The sequence below is a fragment of the Phodopus roborovskii genome, unplaced genomic scaffold (genome assembly GCF_943737965.1).
Source record: "Phodopus roborovskii unplaced genomic scaffold, PHOROB, whole genome shotgun sequence".
Classification (NCBI taxonomy): Eukaryota; Metazoa; Chordata; class Mammalia; order Rodentia; family Cricetidae; genus Phodopus; species Phodopus roborovskii.
In genome coordinates this window covers 27,385,887-27,399,596 of record NW_026126540.1, presented here as the reverse complement: position 1 = coordinate 27,399,596, position 13,710 = coordinate 27,385,887, and the positions used below count along the sequence as shown (strand labels likewise).

The window sequence follows — 13,710 nt, the reverse complement described above, 5'->3', positions numbered from 1 at the left end:
CCTATCTGTGAAGACAAAAATATACTCTCACTTCACAATCAAAAAGCTAATGATAGCTATAATTGTTTTCTTTCTATCAAGATTATTAATTTTGTTGCATTTTCTCTAAAGTGTGAAATATAAAAGTATTTTGACTTTTTTTGAGTGTTTAAGCAATCTTAACACTTACTAGAGAACAAAGTATTAATAATGACCTAAATAGAGAAACTTGGAGTGAAACAGGCTAGTTATTAAAAATATTATCGCTCTTTGTTTTCCTAAACACTTGATCTTTCCATGTTTTGTCATATTCCTTTAGTGGACATATCAGGCCATGGTCCATGAACTACTGGGCATAAACAACAACCGGATTGATCTTTCCAGAGTGCCAGGAATCAGCAAAGACTTAAGAGAGGTGGTCCTGTCTGCTGAAAATGATGAGTTCTATGCTAATGTAGGTGGCCGTGATTTTTAATTTGTTTTTATGTAAGCTGTCAGTACTGGCTTGTTGGAATGGGGGCACATAAGGGTTTCTTGTGGTGAGGCTGCATGTCAGGCTGCCTAAGACTTGGGAGCTGGCCTTGGCAGGGTTTTTTTATAGTGCCCACATAGTTACTCCCCTCTGCTAGCTCTTTATGAGAATAATAATGGTATTCATCTCTAGAGTCCTGGCTAATGTCCAGACTTAGTAATTAAAATGGAATTTGTCTTTCAAGTCTCTGTTCAAATTCTTTCTCACTTCTTTTATGACATCTGAAAACCAGGCTAGTTTAGAACTTCTGACTTCCTCTTTCACAGAACATGTACCTGAACTTTGCAGAGATTGGTAGCAATATAAAGAATCTCATGGAAGACTTCCAGAAGAAGAAGCCAAAAGAACAGCAAAAGCTCGAATCCATAGCAGACATGAAGGTAAATCTCTCTCTCTCTCTCTCTCTCTCTCACACACACACACACACACACACACACACACACACACACACACACACACACACACATGAGACTTACATACACGTCTTTAGGACTATTTATGTAGGCAACATTTTTGGAATATTACAGGTCTAATTTCTATTAAGATTCTTTGCTTTTTTATGAGTTTTTTTTTAAGGATGAATTGTAATATTTGAGACTGGTCATTACTGTGTAGCTCAGACTAGCCCCAAGCTTGGGAGATCCTGCCTTCACCTTCCAAGTGTTGGAATTCTAGATATGAGTTATCATGCCCGGCTTCTTGTGTGTGTTGTTCTATTTTGTTTTTGAAATGCATTTATTACTACACGCCACACTGTAGCTATATGGACCTGGCTGGAACTCATGGCATTATTTATGCCTCAGCCTCCCAAGTGCTACAGTTACAGGCATTGCTCAGCACATCCAACAAGTCAGCTTGTTTAGTCTGAGACATTTTCTACAAAGTTTCTCTTTAGTACAAAGCATGATGACACATCTATCATAAGTCATGTATTTCTTTCCATTCTCAGTTATGTTTGGACTCTATAAAGACCCTAAGGATATGTGCCAGCTTTTCTCTTCTTAAGAATAAAAATGCCATGTGGTTGAGAATCATGGGTACCTTACCTTGGGCAGGAGAGTAACCCCAGCGTTTTATAATCTTTCTTTACAAATGCCTATTCTTATTTAGAATGTAACAGCATACCCCATTCATGCTTTTTCCATGACAGGCCTTTGTTGAGAATTATCCACAGTTCAAGAAGATGTCTGGGACTGTATCAAAGCATGTGACAGTGGTCGGAGAGCTGTCTCGGTTGGTCAGCGAGCGGAATCTGCTGGAGGTTTCAGAGGTTGAGCAAGAACTGGCCTGTCAGAATGATCATTCTAGTGCTCTCCAGGTCAGTCTAACTGGGTGAGCACCTACTGTGTGTGAACACTGTGCTGGGCAGAGAAAACGGCAAAGGCGAGTAACCCTTCTTTACCAACATGGAACTTGGTTTATCACAGAGTTATGAACACATTTAAGATGGGTATAAGCCAGGTGTAGTAGCCTCCAACTATAAATCCCAACACTTAGGAGCTAAGGCAGGGGGATCACAAGTTTAAGGCCTGAATATGCAACTTAGTAAGACCCTGCCTCAAAATAAATTTTTAAAATTTAAAATTATGTCCAATTCCCAGTACCACTAAAAGGGGATTAGTTACTAAAGATTGCTTTTCATTTCACAAACATGGTAACATACTACATATAAATGCTGTGATGAGGGTATAGAGGAATGAAGATAAATAAGATACCATTCTTCTCAGTGTGTTCACACTATAAGAAGAAGAAAGCAATTTTAAAGAATCGTGGCTACAGAGATGGCTCAGGCAAAGTGCTTAATGCTCAAGCATGAGGACCTGAGTTCACATCACAACACACACATAAAAAGCCAGTGTGGTGGTATATACCTATAATCCCTACACTAGGAAACAGAGGTAGACAGGTCATGGGGATGTAATGCCACCGAGTCTAGCCAGTTGGTGAGCCTCAGGTTCAATGAAAGGCCCTGTGGAGAACTATCTAGAAAGGCACCAGCATCAACCTCAGGCTTATCCATGCAGGTGCATCTATGTGCACGTACACCCAAACACAGGTGTACGTACTCACACTAACAAGTACATACATACACATAAAAATGATAAGGAACTGTAATCGTATGTAGTAAATTTATAGCCAAGACCTTCACAAAAGCACGTGGAAATACAGAGGAAGAACAACTGTTTTCCTCAATGATGATCTTTCAGATTCTTGATGAAGAGGATGTGAAAACTAGTTCAGGACAGATAGATAAGTTGGAATACATACACCAAGCAGAGGAAAGGAGCAGCACTCTCAGGGAGAAATGGGCGTGGAGCTGTGAAGACATGGGCACCAGTACTGTGAAGATCATGGAGTACAAGCTGAAGAGTGGTTTAGGTAAACTAGAAAGATAGCTTGAAGGGCAGGGGCTGTAGCTCAGTGGTAGAGAGCTTGCCTAGCATGCTTAAGGGCTTGGGTTCAAAATCCCTTATCTCTCTCTCTCTCTCTCTCTCTCTCTCTCTCTCTCTCTCTCTCACACACACACACACACACACACACACGAGAGAGAGAGAGAGAGACAGAGACAGAAAAGGACTAGCTTGTGGTACAGAAAGGAGATTGCATGTCAATTTTAAAATGATAGGAATCACTAGAGGATTTTAAAAGAAAAACTATAAAATCAGACCCTAATCTTAAGAAATGTATAGTATGATTGAGTAGACAGAACTAAAACACAAGAAAAAAATTACATAATATTCTAGGATATTACTTACATCAAAACTGTGATTCTGACCATAGATAGACGAGGCTATTTTATTAGGAAGCTTTTCTAGAGAAGGAAATGTTGAGGTGGACTGCGAGGAATGACTAGAATTGAGAGGAGGAGGAGTTCAATCAGGAATAACAACAAAGCAAAGGCACTTCCGTATGCAGGAAATAATAAACAGTTTGGCCTGTTGAGAGTGGGTGTGGAAGAGAAATAGGAGGTAAGATTGAGTTGATAAGCAGGAACCGACTTTGGAAGTGTGTAAGATTCTGCTTGCTGAGATAGGCAGAGATCTGCTGTGGGTCTTAAATGAAAGTCAACCAGACAAAAGCATATGGGTGCTCTAATCCACCAGTCTTTACCAGCATCCATAGGTCTTGCTTTTGAGTTTTAAATGTTTATCAAGATTTTCTGAAAACACTTTAAAAATCATAAAGATGCCATTTTCTTTATAGTTCTGTGATATCTTCTTCATCACTTATATATTGTCCGTGGTCTGTCAATCTTCACAAAGAACTTGGTTCTTGATACTGACATCGTGTCTTCATTCTTAAGCATATTGTAAATATAGGTTGGAAGAGGTGTATAGTAAAACCCGATTCTGCTAACAGTTTCATATACCCTTACAGTTTTTCCTAGGCCATGTGTGCGCATTAGGTTTGAGACAGGGTCTCACTATGTAGCCATAGCTGGCCTGGAACTAGTCTTGAATTCACAGAAATGCACTTGCTTCTGCCTCCCATATGCTGGTTTATGTCTTTTTTTAGTTCAAGTGGTACCATAGTCTACAGAGCCTTCATTTTATTTCCTCATTTAACCATGTATTGAGACTGTTTCAGATAAGAACCTTCAGTCTTATATATTTTGATTTTATTTTCTTAAAGATGTGTTTATCTTTGACAAGTTCATATATGTATATAATTTATTTTGGTTCCCTCCTTACCCTGTCATCCTCCTCCTACCTTCACTGAACCCTTTCTTCTTCCCAACATGTCATCAGCTACTTTCTCTCTCTCTTTTTTTTTTCTTTTCTTTTCTTTTCTTTTTTGAGCCATTAAATTTAATTAGTTTTCTTGCACGAGCATGGCTGGTGAGTTCTTTACTAGAGCTTGGGCAACTTAGTAATAGCTACACAACTGGAAAAAATGACTCCCTACCCCCAACTGTTAACTACCAATAACTCCTTGAGGAATGATAACCCTCATGAGCCCTTCTATCCATGATGGCGTACTGGAGGGCTCCATCCAGTGTAGGTCTTGTGAAAGTGGGTGCAGCTGTGAGTGTGAGAAAGGCCTCACTGTGTGTGACCCTCCTCCCTGTCCTACAGCCCTTCCATTTTCTCTCTGTTTTTTAACGTGTGTGTGTGTGTGTGTGTGTGTGTGTGTGTGTGTGCCACCACATGCATGGGCACATCAGAGGACGACTTGGTGGGGTTGGTACTTTCCTACTTCTTTTGTGGTTCCTAGGTACCAAACTCCAGTCACCAGGCTTAGACAGCAAGCACCTTTACCTTGCCAGCCCCCAGCTCTTACACTCTGTCCACCCCTTCTTCACAGCACCCTCTGAACCTTGGAGGAGGTGATAGAGAGGCCTTCTGTAGGCCAGCACTCAGTAGACACTTAACTCTTAACACTCTGACCAGTTATGAGTCTTTGCATGAACCCTTGGGGCTCAATCTGAATCACTGTGTGCTCTCCTTTGCAAAGATGTAAGATAAATAAAACTCTGTCCTTAACTAAATTTAAATTTATTATGTTTCTTTAGTAGCTGATACTTTCCTTCATAAAAATAGACTGAAAATTAATCACTAGTCAATGTTCAGTGTTTTTATTTACATCCCTCTATCATATGAAAACGAGCTAGAGTTATTGCAATCCTGTGCATGAAGTTTTAGTTTTGTGCTCTTGTTTGTTTGTTTGTTTGTTTGTTTGTTTGAGATAGGGTTTCTCTGTGTAACATCCCTGGCTGTCCTGGAATTTGCTTTGTAGGCCAGGCTAACCTCAAACTCACAGAGATCACCTGCCTCTGCCTCCCAAGTACTGGGATTACAGACATTTGCCACCACCACCCAGCTTAGTTTTGTACTTTTTAAAAGAAAAAGATAATATATACTTTAGAAGATATGAACTCTAGCCTAGGTACTGCTCATGTCTGTCATCTCGGCACTCAGGAGTGTGAGGTAGAAGGACTGCATGAATTTGAGGCCAGCCTGGGCTGAGGATGAGACCTTGACTCAAAAACAAACAGGAAAGAACTCTATTTGTGATCTGATCACTGTTTGGAACTTATATTTTTTAAGGTTCCTTGTGGGGTGTTAGAGTTGTACAGACAACAGTAGTTGGGTTCCCCTGACCATAGAGGATTTCTTTGCAACATGATTTAAATAGTGCTTAAATAGTGCATAAAGGGAACTTTTGTTTGATAGTGAATGGATGCCAGGGGCCCAACCCCAAATGGCTTGACCTTAGATAATAATGTCATGAAGCAGTGCACTGAGGTTTCTGAATAGAGGCAGGGTTTGCTTTATTGAATAATAAGTGTATTGTGTGAGTAAAATCCTCATATATCCCATGTAAAAATTAATCTATAAACTTTTGCCATTTCTAACCAGTTAGATAAAAACCTAACAGGAACTTGATTTAGGAAGAACTTCATTAGAAACAAAGTGTGGTGTGCTACCTCTGAAGCTCATGCATATCCTCAGAAAGTGGTTTGAATAGGAGGTGAAGATTTTCATGTCCTGCAGAGAAATATCTTCAGGAAGAAAGCAGTTCCAGCCTGCAACTATATTGTCATAGCATAGCTCTTTATTTGGAAGAAAGGGCTGGTCTGTTTTACACCCTGTCCCCTGACCTTGGGTGAAAATCTCTGATCAAACTGTTAATGACATATAGAGAAATGAAGAGACGAAGTCCTGTTTGAAGCCACGTGGGATAGCAGCAGAGACTTGAGCCCTTGATGAGTTTGGAAATGATTGTTAACTGCTCTAAACCCCAGTCCTTTTGTCTATGAAATGTGAGAAAATATTAGTATTTATTATATGTGACGACTGTCACCACTATGTGCAATAATAGCACAGTCTATTTTTCTTTTGTTTGTTTTTATTTTTCACATTTATTTAGTGTGTGTGTGTGTGTGTGTGTGTGTGTGTGTGTGTGCACATGTCATGATACAAATGTGGAGATCATCAGGAATTTGTTTTCCTTCCACCATATGGGTCCTAGGGATTGAACTCAGGTCATCAGGCTTGACAGCAATCACCTTTATCTGCTAAGCCATCTCATTGGCCCATGTTGGATTTTGTTTTGAGGCAAGGTCTCACTCAGTAGCCCAGATTGGCTTTTAAGTTGTATCAATCCTCCTTTTTCAGACTCCAAAGTGCTGGATTACAAGATAGGGCCATCACATGCAGTTATGCAGCCATGCGTGATGGCACATGCAGTTATACAGCCATGTGTGATGGCCACATGCCTGTAATCCAAGCACTTGAGGGGTAGAGGCAGGAAGATCAGGAGGTGAAGATCACCTTCAGCTTCAAAATAGGTTTGAGACCAGCCTGAGCTGCATGAGAACCCTGTCTCAAAGCCAGGAACCTGAACACTGATTTAGATATTTTACCCATTAGTGACATCAGGTCTTGTACCTCCTACTGTTTTCTCAGGACTCTTTCTAACCTCCAGCACTCCAGCACTTTATCTTGGACTGCTAGGGGAAGAGTCATTTTTGTTGCAGCAGCTTGCTGAGTCCATGCCTCTACTCTACTAATTCTATTTTGCTGTCCTCATCTGTTGGTTAATTGTTATTTGCTGACTGTACAGCAACAGGGGAGTTCTAAAGGCTGAACTAAAACCAGGAAAAAGGAGGGTCTCATTAGCCACTGAGTTCATCTGTAATTTGTACAATAATTTAGATAGATGTTTTTATGTCATAAAAAGTGTGCTGCAATGATGCTTAATTATAGTTCTGATAGAAGAAAAATGAAGTAGAGTGATAGGCAACCTTAAATAATAGAAGATTCTCTAGACATCAGAAAAGAGCTGTTTTTCTCCTTGGGGTTTGAAATAGCTCCTTTTGAAACTTGACCACCAAAGACAGTGTGCTTTGCTTTACCTGTTTCTGGATTATGCCTATGGAGGACCAGAGTACAAGAGTTTTTGTTTTCTTTCATTTTGCTTTTACCAGCTCAACTATTTATTGTTATATAGTAGTATCCTTTTTTATCTCTGTATAGTGGTGAGACTTATGAGTGAGAAAAGAATCATCAAACATCCAACAAATAAATACACCATGTACAGACACCCTCTAACTCTGTCTTCTCTTCCCTGGTTAGTATTCTGGAATATCCATGTTATTTATGCCCTATTAGTCAAGTGGACAAGCCAAGTAACCTCAAGGGCAGTAGTTCAAAACGAAGTCAAAGTGTAACGTGGGATCAAGCAAACAAAAATGCCCTACTTTTCCAAGGACTGCATACCTGAAAGAGAAACAAGAACTCAGCTTGTACCTTCACTTTTTTTTTTTTTTCCATAAGAGAATAGCTTTGTCTAACAAAATATGGGCCAAACAGGTCAAAGTAGTCACAGACCTGGGAAACAGTGTGAGGAGGGTCTAAGCTAAGTTCCTGAAGGGACTACAGAGTCCAGCCAGGAAGTCTAATGCTAGTGGGGAATCTTAAGGAATATAATGAGTGACAAGACTCTGAACACAGGGAAGATAATCAGAAAGGAAGCGAACAGAAAGGGCACAAACCCATCACTGCAAATAGTCTGACTGTTTCCATATTAATGTCCATGTGTATTTGCTTAAGAGTACAATGTTGGCTTAGCCTGAAATTGGACAGATTATGAGTGAAAGGGGATGGCTTGAAGGGTGGGAAATCAAGTTCTTTGCCTTGGAGGAATGACAGCAGCAACACAGATGAGATTTCACAATGTTTTAATTGGCCAGGTTGGTTGAGAAGTGTGTGGGGGAAGGGGGGTCACATATATGCACATATCTGATAAATTTTGCTCTAAAATGTCCTTACATTATGATAAGAAATAGTGAAATGTTTTAACAGATATTCTCAGTGGGTGTATTCTGTGAACATTCTGTGGAAAAGTTACCACAAAAGAAAATAAGGAAATTCTTATGAACGTGGTGTCTAAGTGAGATTTTTCTCCCTTTTGATCCCTTAAAGGTAATGATAAACATTAACCCAGAAAAACAGCATCAGGGATGCCTCTCAAAGAACCTTATAGTTGAGGTCATCCCTGTATAATCCTAGGCCCTGCGCCTGTATATAGAGGAGTTCTTGCACATTGGACATGGCTGCTCAGAGGTACTGGAGAGAGCGTATTCTCGGGGCTCAGGCTTTCTTCAGGATATACTAAGGTCTTCAAAGCATGCTGAGCTATAAAGTACTGTGAATTGGTAATTGTTGTCATCCCAGAATCAGGTGCCTTTTAGGGGTCTTGCTACTCTGTCACATTTCTTCCTCTGATTTTCATGTCCCTACTTATGGTGGCTCTGCGCTCAGCCTCATTCTCACTACTGTGTTCTTCCCACAAGCTGCCTGCTTTACTGCAGTTTCCCTCCTCCTCAGCAGCCAAGGGCAACTCCCTCCCCACTTACAGTGATTTCTCAACTTCTGGCTTTGATGATGGAGGTGAAATGCTTTTATAGCACTACACATTGCTCCTGAAAAGCTTATATTCTACAAAACCACCTACTAAATATAGATAAAAGTTATGAGGGAAGGATTATAAGTTGACCCTTTAAAGTCTAACTTAAAAAATTAAAAAAAAAAAAAAAAAAGAACTAGATGCCTGGTGGTGGTGGCACACACCTTTAATCCCAGCACTCAGGAAGCAGAGGCAGATGGATCTCTTGTTAGTTCAAGGCCAGCCTGGTCTACAGAGCAAGTTCCAGGACAGGCTACAAAGCTACACAGAGAAACTCTGTCTCAAAAAAAACCAAAACAAACAAACGAACAAACAAAAAGCTAGAAACCTATCTAACTTTGTAACACTAATAATAACAACAGCCCTATTCAAATGTGGTAGCTCACCTAGAATACCAGCACTTGAAGGCATACACATGAGAAACCCCACAAGTCCACATAGTAAGTGCCAGGCCAACCTGTGTGACAGAGTGAGACCCTGTCATAAAAAGCCAAAATACTAAATAAAGTAATACCACCACAGTTAGCTCACCAGCATCTATACAATGTTTCCTTTAGGCTCTAACGTTCTAAAAAACGTTTGCCTTTTATAGAGATTAATTTTGTCAAAAGTGAAGATTCCACCTAAGACTGTCCATTAGTTATTTGGGGTTTTGTATTTTTGTTTTGCTTTTATTTGGTTACAGTGAAATATCTTTGAAGCCTTTGCCCTTTCCCCAGACCCTTAACATGGTGGGAAGTGTGGCAGCTCCTAAAGTCAAAGAGCTGTATACTTCTTGCAGGAAGCCCTAGGATTTCTGTCTCTTCTTTTATTGACGTATTGGCACCGTGTCCTCTTTTATCATAAGGAACCAGGTCCATGATGAAAAGTTGACATATGAGCCAATATGTCTTCTGTGTTAGCTGATAAATGTCCACATTTTCCGGTCTCACGAAGCTGAAGTACTTTGAAACAACATGCTTTGTGGCAGAGTGACTTACATTTGTTTCATCCCTCAACGAGTCTGTAAACTCACTGAGTACAGAAATTGGCTCAAACACATCAGTGTTTCCCAACAACGCCTGGCATTGTGCCCTCTGGGGGCTTAAAATGTATTTTTGGCTTAAATTATGTGCTTTACTGTATAATAAATATAAATATGTGTCATGTAGGTTGGCCCTTATGTAAGGATGAGAAAGTCCAAACATGACTTATTCTGTCCCTTTGCTTCCAGCTCCTGCCTCTTAGGATTTACCATTCTCCATTTTAGAGATTACATGCTATTATACACACATTTCTTTTAAGCATCTCGAGACATGTTGTTACTTCTGGTGTTTCTTGAAAATTAAGCCCAGCCCTGTGTAAGTCTACCAACTTTTGTCTATTTGTATACAGTGGGGTGAGCATCACTAAAAGAAAGCAGCCTTTGACCAGAAAATGGTTGTTTCTGTTGTGCACTGTGTCGACTGAAGTGGAAGTAGGCTGCGCTCCTTACATCACCATGGAGATGACTCAGGCTATCAGGGAAGGCAAGAGGAACAGTTGCTGAACTAGTATTCCTATCTAATTCTTCCATTAAACAAGAAGCATTTGCTGTCTGTAGCTGAAACAGAATGACCTGCATGTCAGCTGAGATGTGTGTCAACCACTCAATAAGCTTGAGGTCCTGGGCATTACACAGAGGTCACTCAAGTGGCAGGGTTAGCATTGGCTCTGTCTTTCTTCAGAATGTGAAGAGACTCCTGCAGAACCCCAAAGTCACAGAATTGGATGCAGCTCGTCTGGTGATGCTGTATGCTCTACATTATGAGCGACACAGCAGCAACAGCCTGCCAGGACTCATAGTGGACCTCAGGAGTAAAGGTGTTTCCGAGAAGTACCGAAAGGTAACCTGGTGTCTGTGCCTCTGTGTGCTTTACTTTAATTGAGCAAGGGCCTCACTATGTATCCCTGGGGGAACCTTACACTTAAGATCCCCCTACCTGCCTCCCAGATGCTAGAATTACTAGCATGTACTGTGTTGCTAAGATTCCTTCCCAGGGGGAGATTTAAGCAATGTCTACCCTTCTTCCTAAGGCCCCAACAACATGCCAAGACATAGTTGCCAAAGTTTCTCCAGGGAACCGATCAGTTTATTGGGCTCCCTTACAGAGAATAGCTGAGGAGTAACTTACAGGAGCGTGGGTGTTCCTCCTACAAAAGGCCAAGCCTGGAAAGCCTTTACCCAGCAGAGATAAGGGCTCCCCATAGCTGCATAGATGGTGTCCCCTTCTTTAGTCTCCCCCTCTCGTGTACTGTCACCCTTTCCTGATACTATATACTATTAAGGCAGAGTTGCATACAACAGGTAGTAAGGAGCTAGCTGCTGGATTCTCAGGTGCAAGGGGTACAACTAGCTCCCTGAGGGCAGTTGCCTGGCTTGGAGAACAATCACCCACAACATGGTACAATACCCAATGCCAAATTTATATTAAGTCCAAACCCTAGGAACCAAGTCTGTTAACAGTCTCAGCCCCAACAAAGGGTAAACCACACTGTTTATTTACAAGGTGTATAATTCTGTCCTCTCGTGTTTTCATTGTCTTAATAAATTTTTCTTTAATGAAATGAGCTTCTTGGTAACTAAGCAATAAAAGATTGCTCCCCTCTTTTCCTTTTACAGCTAGTGTCAGCAGTTGTTGAATACGGTGGTAAACGGGTTAGAGGAAGTGACCTCTTCAGCCCCAAAGATGCTGTGGCTATTACCAAGCAGTTTCTCAAAGGACTGAAGGTAGAGCTTCCTTTTCTTTGCTTTCCTAAATGAGAAACAGTTAAAAACCCTGAGGCTGAGCGTGAACTGATATGATTTTAACAGTATATTCCTGGTGGTAGTGCTGTGTCCACCCAATGAAGTGAAAGGACAGTCTCTTGAAATGTTGTCTTCTGTGCTGCCCTGGGCCAGGGAGCTGAGTGGGAAATAACTGAACATGTTTCCAGGAAGTGTAAACAGTTCTGCTAGTCACAGCTCTTTTTATTGTGTTTCTAATTTAAAATTTATTAAGCTCTCTCTCTCTCTTCCCCAGTGTGTGTGTGTGTGTGTGTGTGTGTGTGTGTGTGTGTAGAGGAAAGAGGTCAACCTCTGGTGACATTCCCTAGGAGCAAACCACCTTATTTTTTGACATGGAGGCCTGGGGCTTTCAGATAAAGCTAGGGTGGCTGGCCACTGAGCTTCAGGGATCTGTCTCCACTCCTCCACCCCAGTGAGTGGGCATGTCTTAGTTTCCTTTCCTGGTACTGCATAAAATTTTGACAAAAGCATCTTAAAGGAGAAAGGGTTTATTTTAGTTCACAGTCCAGGATACAGTCCATCATTGCTAGGTAAGGTCAAATCATAGTATCTTAAAGACAACAGTCACATCACAGCCACAGCCAAGACAGTGACAAATGCAGGCCTGGTGTTCTGCTTACTTTTCACTTACAAGCTGAAATCTTTCTCTCAATTAAGGTGAGTCTTCCCCCGTAAATGGATGTAGTCAAGGCAACTCCCCACAGCCATGCCTCAAGGCCTGACTGCCAGGTAACTCTAGAATCTGTCAGGTTGACAGTATTGTCAATGAGGCTCCACTGTGCCCAGCTTTTCACTTGGTAGAATGATCTAACATAGGTCCTTGTGTTTGTGGGACAAGTGCTTCACCGACGGAGCTGCCTCCATCCCTAACCTGTTCTTTATAGTGCTCAAAATTAGTTTTCGTCTGTAGCATCTCTTGTGTTTCCTGGTGTTGTTCTACCTTCATGGCTTACTATCTCCTCTACACAATATTTTCTTTGTTTCTTTTGCTTATTATTTAACATTCAGACAAGAAAAAAGATTCCAGATTTTTTAATACCTTGAAAAGTTTATTGAAACCTTATGGAAAATAACTAGCTTTAAAGGAATGGTGGTGCATTCCTTTAAACTCAGGAGGTAGAAGCAGGAGGATCTCTGTGAGTTTGAGGACAGCCTGGTCTATAGAGTGAGTTCCAGGACAACCAGTGCTGTTATACAGAGAAACCCTGTCTCAAAAAACAAAACATAGTACTTGTGTAAGACAGGAGCATTTTTGTCAAATTAAAATAATTTTTAAATATTCTAAAATTCAGGGCTGAGGAGATTGGTTAAATGTTTGCTGCTCAAACCTGAGTTTAGATCCCCAGCAAATACACACACACAAAAACCAAATACAGTGGTATGCATCTGAGGAATGTGCTGGGGTGGAGCGGTCCTGGGAGCTCTCTGGCCAGCCAATCTAGCCAAATCTGTGAGTTCCGAGTTCAATAAGAGACCTCATCTCAAAAAAATATGGTAGAGAGCTATGAGAAAGACTCTAGCATTGACTATGACACCATGTACACACACATGCACCTTTACCCACACGTGCATATACACATAAACATCCTGTCAATTGTTTGATTCCAATCCAGTTCATACTCGATTCTATCCCATAAAGTTTCTATTGAGTGTATGTCCCTTTTCTCATGTATCATTAAATGTTATATTGCTAGCTTCCCCCAAATAACACAAGAACCATTTCCATGTTTTAGGGAGTGGAAAATGTGTATACACAGCATCAGCCTTTCCTGCACGAGACCCTGGACCACCTCATCAAAGGAAAGCTTAAGGAAAATCTCTACCCTTATTTAGGCCCCAGCACCCTCAGAGACAGGTAAGGTGACAAAGATTAGAAATAAAAACTGGGATCATAGAACAAGCCAGAGAAACTAGAAGGACCCAAGACATCCAGATCTTGGCCTTGAAAAAAAGAACTGAGCTGCCATGTAGGGAGGAAGGA

General features: G+C 40.9%; 1 protein-coding gene across 2 annotated transcripts in view; it reads left to right on the top strand.

The window, feature by feature from the left end:
- The window catches only part of Vps45 (vacuolar protein sorting 45 homolog), a 56,048-nt gene that overhangs the window by 14,621 nt on the left and 27,717 nt on the right, over nt 1-13,710 (top strand). The window contains exons 8-13 of one of the 2 annotated variants that reach the window (XM_051198749.1): nt 299-433; nt 778-891; nt 1,662-1,829; nt 10,630-10,788; nt 11,565-11,672; nt 13,463-13,584. In XM_051198749.1, coding sequence (XP_051054706.1) covers nt 299-433; nt 778-891; nt 1,662-1,829; nt 10,630-10,788; nt 11,565-11,672; nt 13,463-13,584 — 806 coding nt within the window. The remainder of the gene's footprint in view (nt 1-298; nt 434-777; nt 892-1,661; nt 1,830-10,629; nt 10,789-11,564; nt 11,673-13,462; nt 13,585-13,710) is intronic. The other variant, XR_007835407.1, reaches the window with a different exon arrangement.